The 21,910-nt window shown below is 46.8% G+C and overlaps 1 protein-coding gene across 1 annotated transcript in view; it reads left to right on the top strand.

Annotated features, from left to right (window-relative positions):
- The window catches only part of ccdc170 (coiled-coil domain containing 170), a 107,060-nt gene extending 85,633 nt beyond the window's left edge, over nucleotides 1–21,427 (top strand). The window contains exons 11-13 of the mRNA XM_055639010.1: nucleotides 2,611–2,853; nucleotides 5,412–5,648; nucleotides 16,951–21,427. Coding sequence (XP_055494985.1) covers nucleotides 2,611–2,853; nucleotides 5,412–5,648; nucleotides 16,951–17,232 — 762 coding nt within the window. The 3' untranslated portion in view covers nucleotides 17,233–21,427. The remainder of the gene's footprint in view (nucleotides 1–2,610; nucleotides 2,854–5,411; nucleotides 5,649–16,950) is intronic.
- Nucleotides 21,428–21,910: the final 483 nt, after the last annotated feature.

The following is a 21,910-nucleotide window of genomic DNA, read 5'->3' as shown; positions in this document are numbered from 1 at the left end:
GTGAATGTATAAATCACCCAGGTCAAGGCATGACCAGCTGTTACAAAAGCCTTGAGTCCCTGGTATTCCATTCACTGTGCACTTGAAAACCTCTCCAGTCTAAAGAAACCTTGTGCTACTGGAGAATAAATTATTTAAAAAAATCTTTCAATAGAAATGAATCAGAGGCAGGGTGTGTGGTCCTTCTCTGCTATTAAATGCCAGATTCGCTGTACGGGGGATGGTGTTAGCTGCATTGTTGAATTGGCAGGGCTGGCACCACCTTAATCTTGCCCCCGAGGGACCTCTGACCTGCCAGTCGTGCATTCTTCCGGCAAACAGGATGCACTGGCATCTTCTGCAATACGTTGGTTGGAGCGACTCTCGTGGTAAATGTGCACATGTGCAGCACGCTGCAATTTTCACACTAATGTGCGGATCCCAAACGCTGGTGCTGTGCTGACAGACTCGGCAGACTTTTTGTGGCCATCTCTTACAAACAACAGCGCAGCGCTCAGGCCCATATGAAGCTTTCCAAAAAGGGGGGTGGCATGACAGGATTACAAAAAATTTAACGTGAAATAGTGTGTGTGTTGCGCACATCACAAGCGCGAAGCGTGAAGTTCCTCGATACCAGGGTCCAGGGCCCGCTTAAGGGCTCTGGAAGCTCAGGGGTTTTAGATGCTCTCTGATGCATTCTGAGCCTTATTTTGGAGCATTTTTGCACCAAATTTATGACCAATATTTCAGAAATTAACAGGAATCTGAGGTAGCTTTTTCACACAAAGGGTGCTGGTTGTATGTTTATATACAAGCTGCCAGAGGAGGTAGTTAAGGCTGGGACTATCCTAATGTTTAAGAGACATTTGGACACGTACATGGATAGGACAGGTTTAGATGGATATGGGCCAAACACGTGTGAGTGGGACTAGTTTAGATGGGACATGTTGGTCGGTGTGGGCAAGTTGGGTTTCCACACTGCATCATTCTATGACTAAAAAGTTAAGAAGAAAAATGCATGTAGATAAGTAGAGCAGATTTGAAAGGGGAGTGAAATGTAAAGGCAGAGAGAGGTTGATGGGTGGAAAGGAACATAGGAAAGGAGGGGAGAGAGTGGGCCCTTGACGCACCGCCCCCCCCTTCCCCCTCCGATCTTGAAATGGAAATGTTACATCTGTATATAATGATCCCACTATGGAATTCATATTTTTCAGTATTGATTTATTTCGGGTCAAGACTCTTCTTCAGTAAAAGACAAAGACAGTTCCAATGTGTCGTGATATTACGGTTTGATGTATTGCCTTTTGCAGGAAGGAACAAGCTTTCATAGCTGTTGCCGTCTGTCCAGGGGATGTGGAAATATAATAGCTCTAGGAAAACCTACCAGAATTAATTCCTTTTGCAATTTCTAACTAATGGGGATAATGCGGGGGTGGCGTCCTGCGGGGGTCAGCGGGGTTCCCTCGGGTTGGCCCTGGCCCCATCTGGGCCCTCTCTGGTCTGACCCCCGTCCCTTCCCCTCTCTCTGTGGGACCCAGTGGGGGTGGCGTGGGCCCCCTCCCACATCCACCCCCCCTCTGGCGTTGGGGGGGTGGCGTGGGCCCAGCGGGGGTGGGGGGCCCGAAGATGAAGGTGGGCCCAGTGGGGGGGGCCCAGTGGGGGTGGCGTGGGCCCTGCGGGGGTGGCGTGGGCCCCGCGGGGGGGGCGTGGGCCCAGGGGGGGTGGCGTGGGCCCAGCTGGGGGTGGGGCATGGGCCCCGGGGGTGGTGGGGGTGGGGGGTGGCGTGGGCCCCCAGCTGGGAGCGGGGGTGGCGGGCCCAGGGGGGGTGGTGTGGGCCCAGCGGGGGTGGTGTGGGCCCACACCCTGGGATTTATTCTTACTCTGGGGAAACAAGGGGGGTGCGGTCGCACCCAACGCATCCCCCCCTTCGGACGGCTATGGCGGTCCCTCGATGCTGCACCGCAAGTCTCATCCTGGATTAAGAGCTGTGGTCTTCTGGAGTGGATCTTCAACCCACAACCACCTGACTCCAGCTATAATGCCACCACCGAGCCAGGCAGACATCTAAAAGACTGAATGTGTAGGAAGGAACTGCAGAGACTGGTTTATACCGAAGATAGACACAAAAATGCTAGAGTAGCTCCGTGGGTCAGGCAGCATCTATGGAGAAAAGGAATAGGTAACGTTTTGGATCGGAAGAAGGGTTCTAACCCAGAATGTCGCCTATTCCTTTTCTCCAGAGATACTGCCAGGCCCGCTGAGTTACTCCAGCATTTTGTGTCTGGAAGACCGAAGAAGTGAGAGGAGAATGGTGGCGCAGTAGTAGATTTGCTACAAGAGACCATTTTTCTATCCTGACTACGGGTGCTGTCTATACGGAGTTTGTACGTTCTCTCCGTGACCTGCGTGGGTTTTCTCTGGGAGGTCTGGTTTCCTCCCACACTCCAAAGACGTACAGGTTGGTTGGCTAATTGGCTGGATATAATTGTAAATTGCCCTGGTGTGTGTAGGATAGTGCTAGTGTGCCGGGATCGCGGGACGGTACGAACTCGGTGGGCCGAAGGGCCTGTTTCCGTGCTGTATCTCTAAATTAAACTAAACTGAAAAGACAAATTATTTTCACTCTTCCAGCTTAAAGCACAGAAAGAGAGGTTGGAGAGCAAAGAGCTGCACATGGACCTGCTGAGGAAAAAAGTTACCCAGCTGGATGTGGAGAAACAGACCCAAACTGCACTGGCAGTGGAGAGGGATGAAGCTAACTTTACTATGAGGAAACTGCAGAAAAAAGTGGAACGACTTGAGAAGGAGCTGCAGTCAGCACACTGCTACAGCATGGACCTGCGAGCAAAGCTGTCTGACACTCATGAGCTCAAGGTAATTCTGAGAATGCTAACCCTGCTACTATCAACCCATGTACCAATGTTCAGGTTCTGGGGTTACTGCCTCACAGTCTTTCACACTCAATGTTACTGTTGGTGGGCAAGGTATTGGAAGAAAGGCCCAACGATTCAACAAAATGGGATCGCTCTGAGGGCCAGCATGGACTTGATGTGTGAAAAGGCCTCTTACTGTATCATAAGAAAATACAAACTAAAGTGATCCTTTACTCTGAAGTTATTCACAAAATGCTGGAATAACTCAGTGGGACAGGTGGCGTTTTGGGTTGATACCCTTTAGACGGAGAGTCGGGGGAGAGGGAAACTAGAGATATGGAAGGGTAAGATGTGAAGAAGACAGATTAAAGCAGGCCGATGATCAAGGAAATGTAGGTAGACACAAAAGTTACTCAGCGGGAAAGGCAGCATCTCTGGAGAGAAGGAATGGGTGATGTCTGAAGAAGGGCCTCGACCCGAAACGTCACCCATTCCTTTTTTCCAGAGTTGCTGCCTGTCCCGCTGAGTTACTCCAGCATTTTGTGTCTACCTTTGATTTAAACCAGCATCTGCAGTTCTTTCCTGCATCAAGGAAATGTAGAATGGTTCATTGTCGGCTGAGGGGAAGGTGACAACGAGGCATACAAACAGTAAAAATAATCAGGAGGACGGTGAAACTAGACTGAGAACTAGGGTGGGGGTGGGACAGGGACGGAACAAGAGGGGAAGCAAGGGTTACCTGAAGTTAGAGAAGTCAATATTTATACCGCTGGGTTGTAAGCCGCCCAAACGAAATATGAGGTGCTGTTCCTCCAATTTGCATTGGGCCTCACTCTGACAGTGGAGGAGGCCCAGGGCAGGAAGGTCAGAATGGGAGAGGGAGTTAAAGTGTTTAGCAAACAGTAGATCGCGTAGGCCTAAGCGGAATTCAACACTAATCAATGTTACTTTTTACTCAGAACAGCAAGCCAAGTAATATTATGAATTTCAGTGGAGTTGCCTTTGAAAACAAAATATAGATTGGAGAAGTATTGTTGAGCTTAATACATCTCATGATCTCTTTAAGTGCAGCTCCACTTTGGCCCAACCCTTTGGTTTGTATTTGTTGTTTAAATCAAGTGGGCACAGTGACAAGAAAGCAAAGTTATTCCTGCCACTGGTGTTTCTTTTACATGCTTCAGAACCACATAGAATATTCCAGACGTGGAATATTCACCTCGACAGATGAAGGCAAGCATCCCATAGGCCTTCTTCACCTCTCTATCCACCTGTTCCGACACCGTCGGAGATCTACGGACTATATTCCAAAATCCCTCTGTTACGCAATACTCCGGAAGTGGCGGCGCTGCCCTGGCAGCAGCGGCTCGCCTGCAGTCCGTTGGTTTTTACTTTTTTGTATTGTTTTTTTTCGTTTTTGTCTAACTAGTTTTTACTGTGTATGTGGGGAGGGGGGGTGGGGGGTCCGAGCCTTGACCTTCGGGGGGACCTTTTTGGTGCCACGGGGTTATGGGGACTCGTCCTGGGCTCGCTCCCGGAGCCGGGATGGAAGCTCCCGTGCAGGAGAATGGGGGTTAGGAGGGTGATATACATCAGCCATGATTGAATGGGTGGGGAATCAGAGTAGATTTGATGGGCCGAATGGTCTAATTCTTCTACTACTCCTTATGACGTGCAGGGGGGAGTCTGGGAAGCTGGCGAGTTCAGTCCCAAAGACCGGAGAGTCGAGGGAAAGGGAGAGTGCCAATTTCCTCATGGCTTCATAAACATAAAATCCACAAAGTAACATCTGCTGATCATAGCTTATGGCCTAATTCTGCTCCTATCACCTTTCAAAATGCATCAATTTACACTGGTCCGGATTAAATTCCACCTGCCATTGCTTTGTGCAACTTTCAATCTTTTCAATGCTTTGCTGATAAAGTCTGAAGAAGGGTTTCGGCCCGAAACGTTGCCCATCTCCTTCGCTCCATAGATGCTGCTGCACCCGCTGAGTTTCTCCACCATTTTTGTGTACCTGCTGATACAGGCACCTTGTGTTCCACACAGAGGGTATGTTCTTGAAAGCAGCGCGAGTCACAAAAACGTGTAAATTAAACATCTATGCGGTGTAAATTTGAGCGCGCTATTTAAAAAATACGTCAATCAGGCTATAGTATTAAATGAACAAGCGTGTTATTCTAAAAATTGCATAAATCCAACACGCTGTGTATTTCAGACGGCAACGTTTAAAAAGTGAACACGAACAGGCAGGAGATGAAGGGGTTGGGACCAAGTGCAGGCAGATGGGATTAGATTAAATTGGCATCATGGTCAGAAGAGACATGATAGGCAGGAGGGCATGTTCCTGTGCTGCACTGCTTAATGTTCATTGTTGCAGCCGATGTTAATCGTCCTCACTGCAATGCTTCAACTTTTTGTGTCATCTGCAAATTTACTAATTAATCTTCATAATCCTACCCCCTATGAATGAAATACTTGTCCTTCCTGGTGCTGAATTTTTTGTAAAGTGTGCTCCGTCTCACTCAGCAGTAACTGATTCCTTCTCCGATGTGTCTGCAGATTAAAACGCTGGAGCAAAACAAAACCATCGGGGATCTGAATAAATCTGTGAAGAAGCTGGAGAAATTAAAACATGAGGCCACAGCAAAGCTCGGCAACACCAAGTCCGAGCTGAGTTTCACTGAGTTTGAGGCAAGGGAGGAAAAAGACCGAGCCCGGAACATATTGGAGGCTGTTAGCAGTGAGCTTAAGACTCTAAAACAAACCCTGGAAGAATTGGCCCAAAGGGAGAGACAGGTTGGTAATATTCATTCTTGTCCTGGTCATGTTGAAGAGTGGCGAGGTCAAGGGGTGAAACGTTGACCGTATCGGGCAGTACTGAGTAAACTCTTCTAATGCAACAGATAGTTATGTGTAAGGATAAGACTGGTACTCGGGTGAAAGTGCCAAACTGGGGCCTCTTTAGTCAGAGGGTGGTGATTCTGTGGAATTCATTGCCACAGACGGCTGTGGAGGCCAAGTCATCGGACATTTTTAAGGCGGAGATTGACAGATTCTTGAATAGTAAGGATGTCAGGGGTTATGGGGAGAAGGCAGGAGAATGGGGTTGTGCTGGAAAGATGGATCAGCCATGATTGAATGGTGGAGTTAACTTGATGGGCCAAATGGCCAGATTCTGCTCCTGCAACATGAATTTACGGGGGGTGGAGGCTACTTAAGGGGCTGTCCCACTTGGGCGACCTAATTGGCGAGTTTAGAAGAGTTTAGGAGAGTTTGAATGTTGAAGACCTCCTTCGACAATGTAGAAGACCTCCTTCGACTATGTTGAAGACTAGCTTCGACTGGGTATGACTAACTTCGGGAAAATTGGACACCGAATAGTGGAGAGTGAAGACGACCTCCTTTGATTTCCTTTGACCTCCTTTCGACCTCCCTTCAATTATGATGAAGACTATCTATGACTACCTTTGACTACCTGTGACTACCCTTGATTACTTACGACTAAATTGCCGACCTACTACGACTAAACCTACGAGTAAAAAAAGTATCTATTTTTTTTCAATGGTGACCTTTTTTTACTCGCGGGCATTTTTCAACGTTGAAAAATACGCTGCGACCTAGCTGAGGCCTCGAGTACACGGGGACTACTCTCGAGCATGAAGGAGAGTTACAAAGACCTCCGACGACCTCGTGTCGACCATGCTGCGAGTACGAGTTGAGGGCAAACTCGCCAGAACTCGCAGATTAGGTCGCCCAAGTAGAACAGCTCCGTTATAACACCATAAGACAGGAACTGGAGAAAGTAGATTGACAGTGACTCTTTGAGGGTAAATCCATATTGGCATGAAAATTGGTGGAGTAGTAGATAGCCAGATAAATTCTCAAATAATACAGCAGGATATAGATCATAGTCATAGAGTGGAAACAGGCCCTTTGGCCCAACTTGCCCACACCAACCAACACACACCCCGTCTACACTATCCCATCTGTCTGCCTTTGGCCCATATCCCTCTAAACCTATTCTGTCCATTTATCTGTCTAAATGTTTCATAAATGTTGTGATAGTATATACGTCAACTACCTCCTCCGGCAGTTCGTTCCATACACCCACTACCCTTTGTTTAAAAATAGGTTGCCTCTCAGGTTCCTATTAAAACTTTTCCCCCTCGACTTAAATGGCTTCTGGTTCTTGATTCCCTGCTCTGGGTAAAATACTCTGTGCAATTACGGTATCCATTCCTCTCATTTGGAGATCAGTTGGAAATTTGGGCAGACAAATGGCAGATGGAGTTTAATCTGGACATGTTTGAGGTGTTGCATTTTGCATGTTCAATTGGAAGTAAAGGACAAGGTAAAGCAAATACGGAATCCTTAGCAGCATTAATTTACGATGGGATCTTGGCGTGCATGGCTCCCTGAAAGTGGTAGCAAAAGTGGATAGGGTGTCAAAGAAGGAGTGTGGCATGCGTGCCTTCATCGGTTGGAGGTGTTGAATATAAAAGTTTGCAGGTCATGTTTAACAGAATGCTGCCTGGATCAGAGGGTATTAGCTGTAAGGAAAAGTTGGATTGTGTTCTCTGGATCTTTGCAGACTGAGAGGTGACATGAGTAAAATATATGAAAGAATGAGGCATCATTTGGATAGTTAAGGCCCTGTCCCACTTAGACCATTTTTTTCGGCGACTAATGGTGACTGCTGCAAAATTTTCAACATGTTGAAAATTTTATGGTGACAGTGGCGACAATTTTTGCTGTTGTAGGTTGACGTAGGTGTTGCCGTAGGTGAAGTCCATTAAAACTCATCCCTGGCAGTCGCCTAAAGAGTCGCCTAAGTGGGACAGGCCCATTAGGAGTTTTTCCCCCAGGGTTAAAATGTCAAAGACAAGAGCGCTTAGGGCTAAGGTGAGAGGGATGTGGCTGAAAGAAGGTTTTTATACAGATAGTTTTAGGAACCTGGAAAGTGTGTTGCCAGGGGTGGTGGTGTGAACAGATAAGACGGCAATGTTGACAGGAGCATTTAGACAGACACGTGGGCAGTGGGAATAGAGGGATGTGGACCATCTGCAGGCAAGTAAGATTAATTTAGATTGGCATCACGTTCGGTGGGATGAAGGGCCTGATACTGTGCTGTACTGTTCTATATTCTATCTGGGTTTAAATGGTGCTCAGTTTCAGCACTCTCGCTTCTGAGTGAGGCAGCGTGATTTTCAAGATTCAAGATTCAATTTAATTGCCACATGTACCAATTAAGGTACAGTGAAATGTGAGTTGCCATACAGCCAAACTAAGTAAAAAACAAAAATACACACAGCACATAAAATAAAGTTGAACCTAAACATCCACCACAGTGGAATCCACATCCCTCACTGTGATGGAAGGCAATAATATTCAGTCATCTTCCTCCTGCTTCCTCCGGGGCCTTTGAACGGGGCCGTTGCTGACAGTCCGCTATCCAAGCCCTCTCATCGGGATGATTGAAACTCCGGCATCGGGACGGGTTGGAACACTCCGCGGCATGGAGCTCCCGGGTCGGCTGCTTCTTACCAGAGACCGCTGCTTCACAGTGTTAAAGTCCACAGGCCCCGCGATCGGAGACCTGGACATCTGGGCAACATAGTGTCACTGCTTGTAGAACTACTGCCTCATAGCTTCAGTGACCTGGGTTCTCTCATGACCTCCAGAGCCGTCTGAGTGAAGTTTGCATCTTTTCCCTTTGACCCTTTGTGACCAAAAGACAAAGTTAGCAGAACGAGGCCATTTGGCCCACCAAGTCTACTCCGCCATTCAATCATGGCTGATCTATCTTTCCCTCTCAACCCCATTCTCCCACCTTCTCCCAATAACATTTGACACCTTTACTAATCAAGTAAGGCCCAGGTGCTCCAGATATGTGGGCTGGCAGATTAATTGGCCACTATAAATTCCATCCAGTGTATGGAAACGTGGTAGAACTCGATGAGAATATGGGACTGATATAATACGATCAGTGTGTTTGATTGTCAGTGCATGTTTAGTAGGGTGAAGGGTTTGATTCCGCAATGTGTGACTTCATAACCATTATGCAAACTGACATTGAAGGGGAACTGTATCAAAGTTGCTGAGAAGTCTGAAATAGGTTGGAAGGCAGGAGATTAAATGACAACCACATTGAAGGTGCAAGCCTAATAGAGAATGGCAATGACACAAGAAAAAAAACATTGCCCGAGTCAATGGAATTAAAAGTAGGATCAGCAGAATCAATACCGACAGGTGCTATGCAGAAACAGATGTGGGTTGTGATCAGACATTCTTGAGGTGTGAGATGTCTAAACAATGGATGAAGTGCAGTTCCTCAGGCTCATGTTGGATCATGTTCGGACGTCAGAATGGATATGGGATATTTGTGGTTATGCTTCCAGAGTGAATGGAGATATTCTGCAGGGGTAAATCTTTGGATCATTGAAAGGGGAATGGGAGATGCTTTTGGTGGATCACTCTGGAGATGGTGGACTTGGTGGCCTTGAACGAGGACTGCAAGGAATAGGCAGGTGTGAAGAAATGAGAGGGAGATACTCGCTCAGGGTTAAGCATATTAGGAGTCCCAGTGGAAGATGCATTGGGAGCACTGGTACAGAAGGTGGCATTGGAGTGCAGTTTGCTTCTTTGCCCTGTGACCATTTGTGACCATAAAAGAGAGCAGAATGAAGCCATTTGGCCCATCAAGTCTACTCTGCCATTCAATCATGGCTGATCTAGGTCAGGAACGGACGCAACAGAGAAAAATTGGGAGAATGGATTTGAACCCTTACCAAAATGGCATGAGGGGAAGAGTGGCCACGTTAGCTGAGAGAATCAGTAGGCTCCCAGCGGATATTGGTCTTGAGTATGCCCCCAGAGATAGAGGTATCAGAAGAGTTGGGGAACATGTCAAATTAATGGAAGAATGCACACTGAAAAAGTTGCTTCAAGCCCGTTATAGATTTACTGTTCCGCTTGCCCAGAAGAGGGAGTGTTTTACTGCAAGATCTTTGGCCTTTGTTACTGTGGAGCTGGCTACTCTATAGGTGTGCCTCGTTCAACTTACTTTGCACCTAATAAAAGGGATCCACAGCGTGATTCCGTAGAATTGGCGGGAATTGTGAGAGATTTTCTGAGCCTGAGGCAGAACGGGGAGACCTATGGCCAGCCACTGGAAGGAGTGAATAATGAGGGTGGTCAGCCTAAAGTTGTAGATCGAGGGTAGACATCCAGGTCAGGACAGCATCGGTTACTGGGTGGATGGCCATGAGGCCCCCAGGGAAAAGCCTCAGTGGGCAGTCATAGATGCAATCAGGTTATGGGATCAGCAGGCAAGAGGTTGGAGGAGGTGAATGAGGACAATCGCCAGCTGAACGAACAAACTGGCCAAGATAGGTCTTTATTCTTTGGAGCATAGAAGGTTAAGGGTGGACTTGATAGAGGTCTTTAAAGTTATGAGAGGGATAGGCAGAGTTGATGTGGATAAGCTTTTTCCATTGTGAGTAGGGAAGATTCAAACAAGAGGACATGATTTGAGAATTAAGGGACAGAAGTTTAGGGGTAACATGAGGGGGAACTTCTTTAGAGTATGGTAGCTGTGTGGAATGAGCTTCCAGTGGAAGTGGTGGAGGCAGGTTCGATTTTATCATTTAAAAATAAATTGGATAGGTATATGGACGGGAAAGGAATGGAGGGTTATGGTCTGAGTGCAGGTAGATGGGACTAGGGGAGAGTAAGTGTGGTCGGCACGGACTTGTCGGGCCGAGATGGCCTGTTTCCGTTCTGTATTGTTGATATGTCTATATGGGTACTATGGTATGAGGCCACCAGGTGTCCGCTTTAGGGCCGGGGCTACTTCCGGGCTGATTAAAAAGTACTTATATGGGTTACAATGGGGTAGGCATTGCACAGTGAACAGATTTTATGTACGATGGGGCTGAACGTGTCGTGCAAGCGGGAAAGTCAGGGTACAACCCGGAGTTGTATTCAAAGATAGTCTGAGGGGCACACCGATGACTGTAGATAGTAGTTCAGGACTTGCTCAGTAGTTTGCGGTAAGGATGTGAATTAAAAAAGATGCAGTAAAACCTCCTCTAGCCTGATCAACATCCTGAGAGAAACGGTCACCTATTACGAGGTAGATAGTAGTAGCACTGACTGCTTCTCTTGGCGGCATGCCATGGGTAATACATAACTGCCTGGCAAAACATTCCGGAAAAAAACTAGGTCCCCTGAGCAACATTTTTGTTTTTCAGCCTCAGCAGGTAACTTGGCCGCTGGCAGTGTGGTTAAAACGTGCGAAAGGATCTGCGGTTCCTTGTTCACTCTACAACTGGGCCTGGGCATTTTGTAGAATAACCATTCTGTACTCCCCCAAATTCTGAACTCCCCTAGTACAGATTAAAATGCATTAGTCGTGTAGTAAATGCTAAATAACTATTTAGCCCATACCGTGAGTGTTAATGCATGTAATCCCCTAGAAACACATAGAAATTAAAAATGCAGTAGTAGGCCATTCGGGCCCATCGAGCTGCACTCATGCCATTAATATGATCATGGCTGATCATCCAACTCAGTTATCCATGGCGTAGTTTCCCTTCCTTCTCTCCATCGCCTCCCATATGATCGGCCCTTGGCCACAAGGGCCACATCTAACTCCCTCTTCGGTTATATCAGCCCTTGAACTGGCCTCAACTACTCCTTTGTGGCTAAGAGAGTCCACCAGATCATCACACTCTCTGTGTGAAAAAAAAGTTCTCCTCATCTCAGTTTTACAAGCCTTTTCGCCTTATCCTTACACTTGTGACTCCCCTTTGATTTGCCACTCTTCCGCCACATCAGGGAACAATCTCCTCTGCATCTTCCTTGCCCGTTAAATTAAGTCAAATCGGAACGTGGCTCTTAAGAAGTTTGTAAGTTTCTGTGGCATAGAGATCCAGAGATTCACCAATCTCCACAAAATGAAAAAAGTATATTTGTGACAAGTCTCATCCAGTCTTTCTTCATTAGGCAGTTTGACATCCCAGGAATCCTTAGTCTGGTGAACCCTTGTCTGCACTGTGGCCCGGCCTCTATGGGCAATCGGGAACTCATCTTTGGAGACCATCTAAGCCTGTCCAACCCGGCAATACTTTAGGTAAGTTTGGTCTCTAAGACCCCTGTCTCAACAATCTCCAAATTCTAGAGCTCCTATAAACCAAGCGTCACTATCCTGCTTGCTATTCATAAGGACATACTCATTCTGACATCACCACTGGGAATCCATTCCTGTGCTGGTGCTAACCTTCTCTGCTGGTGTACCTATGGCAATAATGTCCTTCCTCAGATTTCCCCCTTTCCCAAAGATCACGCAGCCGTTGCAATACTCCAGGTGCTGCTTCGCTCCGGAACCCTGTGCCCCCAAGATGGAGTAAAACCTCCCTGATCCTATACTAAAATTTTGCATTGCTCTTGCTATGAAGCCAACATCACCATTCGCTTTCTTTACTGCCTTCTGTCACCTTGCATAATACATAACCTCCCTGGCTTAAATATATTCCAATGTTTAAACGGTGTACCTCACCCAGGTCTCATTTGCCCTCCCCCCTTTTCCCAATCGGCCACCTTTTAGATAATAAGCTGACATATTTTTTTCCCGTCATTTTGCCACCCAAAATGGATAAAACCACATGTATCCACATTTTAAAACTGAACTGCATTCTGCCAACATTTGCCCCACTCACCCAGGCCTATCCAAGTCACCTTGTAGGCTCCTAGCATCCCTCCTCACACCTCACCACTGCCCCCCAGCTTAGTGTCATCCGCAAACTGGGAGGAATTGCCTTCAATTCCCTCATCCAGATCATTAATATATTTTGTAAATAGCTGGGGTCCCAGCACTGAGCCTTGCGGTACCCCACTAGTCACTGCCTGCCATTGTGAAAAGGACCCGTTTACTCCTACTCTTTGCTTCCTGTTTGCCAGCCAGTTCTCTATCCACATCCAATACTGAACCCCCAAATGCCATGTGCTTTAAGTTGTATAACTAATCTCTTATGTGGGGACCTTGTCGAAAGCCTTCTGGAAGTCCAGTTTCCACACATCCACATCCACTGGTTCTCCCCTATCCACGCTACTAGTTATATCCGCGAAAAATTCTATAAGATTCGTCAGACATGATTTACCTTTCGTAAATCCATGCTGACTTTGTCCAATGATTTCACCACTTTCCAAATGTGCTGCTATCCCATCTTTAATAACTGACTCTAGCAGTTTGCCAACTACCGATGTTAGGCTAACTGGTCCGTAATTCCCCGTTTTCTCTCTCCCTCCCTTCTTAAAAAGTGGGGTTACGTTTGCTTCCCGGCCAATCCTCTGGAACTACTCCAGAATCTAAAGAGTTTTGAAAGATTATTACTAATGCATCCACTATTTCTGGAGCTACTTCCTTAAGTACTCTGGGATGCAGCCTATCTGGCCCTGGGGATTTATCGGCCTTTAATCCATTCAATTTACCCAACACCACTTCCCGGCTAACCTGGATTTCACTCAATTCCTCCACCTCCTTTGACCCGCGGGCCCCTGCTATTTCCGGCAGATCATTTATGTCTTCCTTAGTGAAGACGGAACCAAAGTAGTTATTCAATTGGTCCGCCATATCCTGGTTCCCCATGATCAACTCACCTGTTTCTGACTGCAAGGGACCTACATTTGTTTTAACTAATCTCTTTCTTTTCACATATCTATAAAAACTTTTGCAGTCAGTTTTTATGTTCCCTGCCAGTTTTCTTTCATAATCCACTTTTCCTTTCCTAATTAAGCCCTTCGTCCTCCTCTGCTGGTCTCTGAATTTCTCCCAGTCCTCCGGTATGCTGCTTTTTCTGGCTAGTTTGTACGCACCATCCTTTGCTTTGATACTATCCCTGATTTCCCTTGTTATCCATGGATGCACTACCTTCCCTGATTTATTCTTTTGCCAAACTGGGATGAACAATTTTTGTAGTTCATCCATGCAGTCTTTAAATGCCTTCCATTGCATATCCACCGTCAACCCTTTTAGAATTAATTGCCAGTCAATCTTGGCCAATTCACGTCATGTGCTTTAAGTTTGTATACTAATCTCTTATGTGGGACCTTGTCGAAAGCCTTCTGGAAGTCCAGATACACCCAGATACACACACATCACCACACCACATCGTATAATTGAGCATGTTTGTCTGAGCCATTTTGTGACAAGATGGTGCATGTATGACTCTGTGTGTGCGCATGCGTATGTGCACGTGTGTGTGCGCGCCCGTGTGTGCGCGTGCCTATGTGCGTGTTTGCGTGTGTTGTGTGTGTGTGTGTGAGTGCGTATGCTGGCCCGTGTGTGCCCGCAGCAGGTGTTCAGCTCTCCCGAAGGCCGTACCATCAGATGTGTGAACGAGTCTGAATGCACCTTGTCCTTTTCCATGTATCTGTGAAAGCTCAAGTACAAATGGGGAAAACTAAATCATTCAGAAAAGGTGCAAGATGCATAGAAAATAAAAGCTTGAGGTACATCAAGTGTTCCTTCAGGGATCTTTGTGTTCCTCAGTCACCGTCAGTTCTAAAGAGTGTGACAAGTTGAAGAATTGATCATATTTATTAATTAGAAAATACATTGCGCCTTTCACACCTTTTGGACACTGCTCTCACACGCTGACTCCTGCTGTAACTAATTATTGAGAGAGAGAGAGTGAGAGAGATAGAGAGAGAGAGGAGGGGGAACCATCTTGAAGTGAGTCTGACAATAGACAATAGGTGCAGGAGAAGGCCATCGGCCCTTCAAGCCAGCACCGCCATTCAATGTGATCATGGCTGATCATCGCCAATCAGTACTCCGTTCCTGCCTTCTCCCCATATCCCCTAACTCCGCTATTTTTAAGAGCCCTATCTAGCTCTCTCTTGAAAGCATCCAGAGAACCGGCCTCCACCACCCTCTGAGGCAGAGAATTCCACAGACTCACCACTCTCTGTGAGAAAAAGTGTTTCCTCATCTCCGTTCTAAATGGCTTACTCGTTATTCTTAAACTGTGGCCCCTGGTTCTGGACTCCCCCAACACCGGGAACATGTTTCCTGCCTCTAGCATGTCCAAACCCTTAACAATCTTATATGTTTCAATTAGATCTCCTCTCATCCTTCTAAACTCCAGTGTGTACAAGCACAGCCGCTCCATTCTCTCAGCATATGACAGTCCCACCTTCCCGGGAATTAACCTTGTAAACCTACGCTGCACTCTCCTAATAGCAAAAATGTTCTTCCTCAAATTAGGGGACCAAAACTGCACACAATACACCAGGTGTGGTCTCACTAGGGCTCTGTATGACTGCAGAAGGACCTCTTTGCTCCTATATTCGATTCCTCTTGTTATAAAAGGTTCTCTGATCAGCACTTTTGTACCAAATCTTGTTTCCCCACTCCATATATGAAATTGCTGCTTGTACTCCCCTCACATACCCCATCACCTCTTTTTTCTAAATCCCCACAGGTTGTGAAATCTAGACAGACATACTAAAGGGTCTGTCCCACTTTCCCGACCTGCTCATGAATTCTCCCGAGTTTCCCCCATAATTCAAAATCGGAAAATTATCGTATGAGTCCGTATGAGTCCGTAGATATATCGTAGCGGCTCGTTATGTCAGCCGTAGGTATTCGGGGCATCAGGTAAGTCGGGACGTTTTTTCCAGCATGACAAAAATGTCCACGAATAAAAAGATAGACGGGAGGAGAAAAATTGCAACATTTAATGACCCGAGTACCTACAGCAGACATAACTGGTGCTCCAACCTGCGGGAGCTGCAGACAGTAACATCATGAAGCTCGCTGTCTCTTGTTAGGGACTGACTTCTGGAACTCCAAGCCGCAGGAGTTTCAACCGCCCCGATGCAGGAGCTTAGACTGCCCCGACGAGGGAGCTCGATCGCCGGGTGCGGATGGTTCGACTCCCCCGACTGCGGGAGGAAAGGAAGAAAGAAGATAAGACTATATTGCCTTCCATCACAGTGGGGAATGTGGAGGAGTTGTGTGTCTTGTTGCTTTTTTGTTATGACTGTACGGCAAACCAAATTCCACGTATGTTGCAAAACGTACTGGGCTAATAAATTACTATTATTATTATGTAGGAGGGAACCGGGACACCCGATGAAAACCCACACGGTCACAGGGAGAATGTACAAATTCTGCACAGACAGCACCCATAGTCAGGATTGAACCTGGGTCTCTGGCGCTGTGAGGTAGCAGCTCTACTGTTGCGCCACTCCCTTCATCAATCTCACTTAAATAAACTGTGCTCATTGTTGTATTGCTATCCCTGCGGACTTGCTTAGCACACGTTTATTGCTGTATTTCACACACTGCCATAATGATCACACGTCTGAAGTATTTCATTGGCTGTGATGTGCTTTGGATCATCCAGAATCCGTGAAAAATTATACACAATACAATTCTTTCCCTGGAGTCGAAGGTCTGGATGTCTTTGAGACATTCCATTCTCATGTCATCTTTTTAACCTGTTGATTCCAATGGAAACTAATCCTATTTTTAATGGGCTATAAAAAGGAACTCTTAGAGTCATGTCGCATGGAATCCAGACCCTTCAGCCCAACTCATCTATGCTGACCAAGTTGCCCCATCTAAGCTAGTCCCATTTGCCCATGTTTAACCCATATCTCTCTAAACCTTTCCTGTCCTTGTACCTTTCTAAATGTGTTTTTAATGCTATTGTAGTATCTGCCTCAACTATCTCTCTGAGTCATAGAGCATGGAAACAGGCCCTTCGGCCCAACTTGCCCGCACCGACCAACATGTCCCATCTCGAATAGTCCCCCTACCTATGTTTGGCCCATATCCCTCTGAACCTGTCTAAATGTCAGAATGCTTTTCTGGCAGCTCATTCCATCCACACACCCCCCCCCCCCCCCCCCCCCCCCCCCCCCCGAGTGAAAAAAATCACCCTTCAGGTTCCTATTAAATCTGTTCCCTTTCACCTTAATCCTGGTTCTTGATCCCTCTGGGTAAAAGACTGTCTTTTAGACATTTTGAGTGCATGTGTGTGAGTGTGAAGCAGATAATCTATGTAACATTGCGCGCTTGTTGTTTCAGCTGGTGAATTTCAGGGACGTTGTCTCACGGATACTGGGCTTGAACGTTCATGCTCTTGCGCTTCCTGACTATGAGATAATAAAACGCCTTGAGATGCTTGCCCAAGCTCACCACTCTTCAGCAGTGACTGCACTGCACCTCGAGAACTCCATGGACAAGCTAAACCAAGGCTATGCAGCAGGACGCGAGGCCAGGCAAAGGTTGGCTGCCGGTCTGAACCACCCAGGCCCCATGCGAATGACACCAATGCCACCAAGGAGACTGAAGAGCGCCTCATCATGAGAAGCTTTCACCATCTGAGTTATCATCAACATTGGAATGGTAGTGTGCAGAGTCTGAATAGCAATCATAGTAATTATTTCAAAATATCGTCACCTCTCCGAAGTTCTTGGGATGGCCTGCTAGTCTGAGACAGACTGTGCTGACGTTGGTGGTATTCAGAAGGTTGTGAGTTCAAGTCCCACTCCTGAGACTTGAGCACACCATCTAGACCAGGGGTTCCCAACCTTTTTCGTCCCGGTTACCCATGGCAACTTTAATAGCACATTACAATGTTATTTTGCTTATTTATGAACAACTAATGATGAACAGATATATCAGAACCAAACACAGTCTGTCAATGAGAAAAAAAAATATGTACAAATCCAGAAACATTAAATTTACCCTCTGGGTCGGCGAAATTGACCCCCTGGGGTAGAGATGCAGGTGGGAGGCAGGTAAATTTACCCCAGGTTGGGAACCCTTGATCTAGACTGAAGCTCCCAGGTGCCGAACTCGGAGGTTGCTGAGGTGCTGGAGTTTCATTCTGTCTAACGAGATATTAAATTAATGCACAGTTTGCTCTCCACAAAGGACGTAGAGGTTGTCTGACATTCTTCTGAAGAACAGGAGGACTTTCCCGATCAATAACTATCCCTCGAGTAGATCAGTAGAACTGTTCACTTCTTTACTGTTTGCAAGCTGTTGCCATGTGGAAATTAGCTGCTGTCAGTAGTCAGTGAATGAGTGCCTTTCAAATGATTCCCTGTGAGGCACAAGATGCTCAAACGTGGCGTCTGAATTCACTTTCCTCCTTCCCTTTCTAAAGGGCCATCCCTCCTCTCCACAGCTCCATCCCCACGGAGATGTTGGCAAAGTCTGAGCAGGAAGGAGAAAGATTCAGATGGGAGATCACAGCAGAAGTGAACAAATTGTCCTCATCCTCAACAAATTCCCTTTTGACTCCTCTCACTTTATTTAACTTAAATGTGTGGTCATGGGCACTCGCATGGGCCCCAGCTGTGCCTGCCTCTTTGTTGGTTACGTCCAACGGTCCTTGTTCCAAAGGTACTCATTCTCCACTGCAACGATGACTGCATTGGGGCTGCCTCCTTGCAGAACTCGTCAATTTCATCACCTTTACCATCAACTTACACCGTTCCCTCAAATTCTCTTTGATTATCCCTGACACCTCTCTCTCTCCCCTTTCTTGACCTCTCTGTCTCAATCACAGGGACAGACTATAGACTGACTATAATCTGCTATAAACCCACTGACTCACACAGTTATCTAGACTGACCCTCCTCCCACCCTGCCTCTGGCGAAGACGCTATCCCCTATTCTCAAATTCTTTGTCTCCATTGCATCTATCCCCAAGGTAAGGGTGCCCCACTCTGGGATATTTGTCCTCTTTTGAAATTAACCATGGTTTCCGTCCTGCTGTCGTTGATGGATTTCTCACCCACGTCACCTCTGTGTCCGGCAGTTCTATTGTAGTTCCCTCTCCCCCCTGATGGAATACATCATTCTTTGGCATTTCTACCAATGCATCATTCTTTGACGTTTAGCCAATGTGATCCCACCACTAGTCACCTCTTCCCACCACATTGCTTTTCGCAGAGGCCATTCCCTCTACAACTCCTTGGCTCACTGATCCCTTCCCAACAAATCACCCCATCCACACTGACTAGGTACTTTCCCCCGGTACACCACATGAGTTGTCCCTACACCTCCTCTCTCAAATCCATCCTGTGACCCCAACAACCCTTCCAGGTGAGACATAGGTTCACTCTAACCCCATAAACTGCATTCAGTGCTCTCGATGTGGCCTCATTTACATTGGCGAGATCAAACATCGGCGATGGCTTCACCGAATACGCACCAACGCCTGCTTATTCCCTATCAGTCCTGGGCCTGCTCCATTGTACGGGTGAGGCCACATGTAAACTGGAGGAACAACTGTTCCTCACTAGGGTCTTCTCGACATCGTGCAGCTCCGCTCGCTCTTGCTCCCCCTTCCCCCAGTCGCAACAGGGCCTGAGACCCCCTAGTCTTCACTTTTCACCCCATCAGCCGTCGTTGACAGCACATAATTCTCCGACGTTTTCATCACCCCCCACGGGATCCCACCACTAGCCACATCTTCCCATCTCCGCCCCATTCCACTTTCCGCAGAGACCATTCCCACCGCAACTCCTGGGTTAACTAATCCCTTCACACCCAAACCACCCCTCCCCAGGTACTTTCCCTTGCAACCGCAGAAGATGCAACACCTTTCCCTATACCTCCTCCCTCAACTCCATCCAAGGACCGCAACAGTCTTTACAGGTGAGGCAGAGGTTCATTTGCACCCCCTCAACCTCATCTACTGAATCCGCTGTTTCAGGTGTGGACTCCTATTTATCGGTGAGACCAAGCGCAGGCTCGGCGATCATTTCGCTGAACACCTCCGCTCAGTCCTGCTAAACCTACCTGATTTCCTGGTTGCTAAACACTTTAACTCCCCTTCCCATTCCCACATTAACCTTTCTGTCCCGGGCCTCCTCCATTGTCAGTGTGAGGCCCAGTGCAAATTGGAGAAACAGCACCTCATATTTCACTTGTGCAGCTTACACCCCAGCGGCATGAACATTGACTTCTCTAAGTAACCTTTACTTTCCCCCTCTCTCCATCCCTCCCCCCTTCCAATTCTCCAACCAGTCTAACTGTCTCCCTGATTATATTTTATCTCGGTTTGCTTTGTTGTCATTTTCTCCTAGCTAACAATGATCTATTCTCCATTTTCCTTGAATTTCATCTCCTTTGATGTCTTGCTTTCACACGCTACCTTCCCTTATCTCTGTGTCTCCCACTCCCTTCACTTTCAGTCTGAAGAAGGGTCTTGACCCGAAAGTCACCCGTTCCTTCTCTCAGAGCTGCTACCTGTCCCGCTGAGTTACTCCAGCATTTTGTGTCTTATCTTCGGTATAAACCAGTATCTGCAGTTCCTTCCGACACATCTTCAAGGTAAAACTCACCTAGTGGATAAACCAGTTTCAATGGTAGGAGAGCATAATCTGACTCGGGTAAACTGGGTCATAGTTTGCCAGGCAAATCTGTAATTTAAAACAGATATGTTCCTACTGAAATTGAGGTATAAGGGAAATTGAAGACCGGATCACTAAAAATTATTGAGTGTTAAACAGAGCTATAAAAAAGGTATTATGGCAGATCAGGCAGTCAGGCAGATGGCAATTGAGAAAGGAAGTGGGTAAAAGAAGGAAATAAGGGAGTTCAGGAGAGTACGTGAGAAATGAGTGGCGAGAAGTATAATAGTGGGTCCAAAAATATTTTATCAGCATGTGACCAGTAAAAGCATAATAAAAAGAGAGGTTGATTATAACTCAAAAGGAAATCCCCCCATGGATGCAGAGTGAAGGACTGTTGCTGAGTATTTTAATTAGTTTTCACCAGAAGCGAAGATGTCCCTGGAGTCTAAGGAAAGGAAGGAGTAGCTGAAATATTTGGTGAGCTCAAATTGATGAAAAGTTACCAGAAAGAGGAGCTGCTCTTAAAGTGGAAAGGTCGCCTGCTGCAAATTGCTGAAGGAATTAAGGGAGGAAATAGCAGAGGCCATGGCCATAACCTTCAGATTCACGTTCACATTCCAAATATCTACAGTTACCGTTGAGGTGTTTGAAGACTGGTGAATGCCCATGTTGCAGACATGGTCACAAACAGGTGCAATATTAAATCCAGCAACCGCAGCCTGTTCAGTTTAACGTCCACGCTGGGGAAAGTTCTGTTGACAATAGGCAGGGCTAGAATTCCACTGTGACCACAAGGGCTTCCTCACAGATCCCAGTAGTAGGGCTGCAGGGGGGTGAGGAGAAGAAATATGAAGAACTGCAGGAAAGGTAATAGACTTCAAGGAGATGTAGGAGTGGGCAGATAGATGGCAGGTGAAATTAAATTCGTCAGGCAATACACGATTACAATCGAGCTCAGGAAAAAAGGCTGAGGTTGTGGATACAGTACAGGAACTTTACTGGGCAAAGTTCAGGGCTGCACGGTACTGCAACGGCATAGTTTCTGCCTTAAGGCCTCCATTCTCTGGTGCTCCGAGACCCGGGTTCGATCCTGACAATGGGCACTGTCTGTATGGAGTTTGTACGTTTTCCCAGTGACCGCGAGTTTTCTCTGCGTGCTCCGGTTTCCTCCCCACACTCCAAAGGTTTGGCTTTGGTAAAAAAAAATTGTAAATTGTCCCCAGTGTGTAGGATAGTGCTAGTGTACTGGTCGACACGGACACAGTGGGCCGATGGGCCTATTTCCGCTCTGTATTTCTAAACTAAAATCAACTAATCTAAATACAGTTGATCAGCTGACTGTAAACTTGCATCTCCTTATCCATTAGAGTGTATAGAGGTATCTGCAGCCAACTGGGAGGGATCCAAATGCAGCATCACGTCCCATGAAAATATTGTGCTCCCCAGCCAGAGATCAATAAATGGCAACCAAAGCCTTAAACGTAAAATGCACACCCTTGTGTTTAAATGTCACCTGGCCCGTTACCGCTCTTTATCGAGGTAATCACTAGCTCTGTAAGCCACCAATTCTCTCTCCATTCCCTCGCTGGTAAACTTTTGTGCACCCTTTCACCAACCCGTTGGTGTGGTCTCCTTTGCCTGAAATTCTCTCCCGACATCTCGCCACCATGTAG

This window comes from Leucoraja erinacea, chromosome 8, assembly GCF_028641065.1.
Source record: "Leucoraja erinacea ecotype New England chromosome 8, Leri_hhj_1, whole genome shotgun sequence".
Taxonomy (NCBI): Eukaryota; Metazoa; Chordata; class Chondrichthyes; order Rajiformes; family Rajidae; genus Leucoraja; species Leucoraja erinaceus.
The sequence above is the reverse complement of the archived record's forward strand: the minus strand, read 5'-3'. Positions and strand labels throughout refer to the sequence as shown.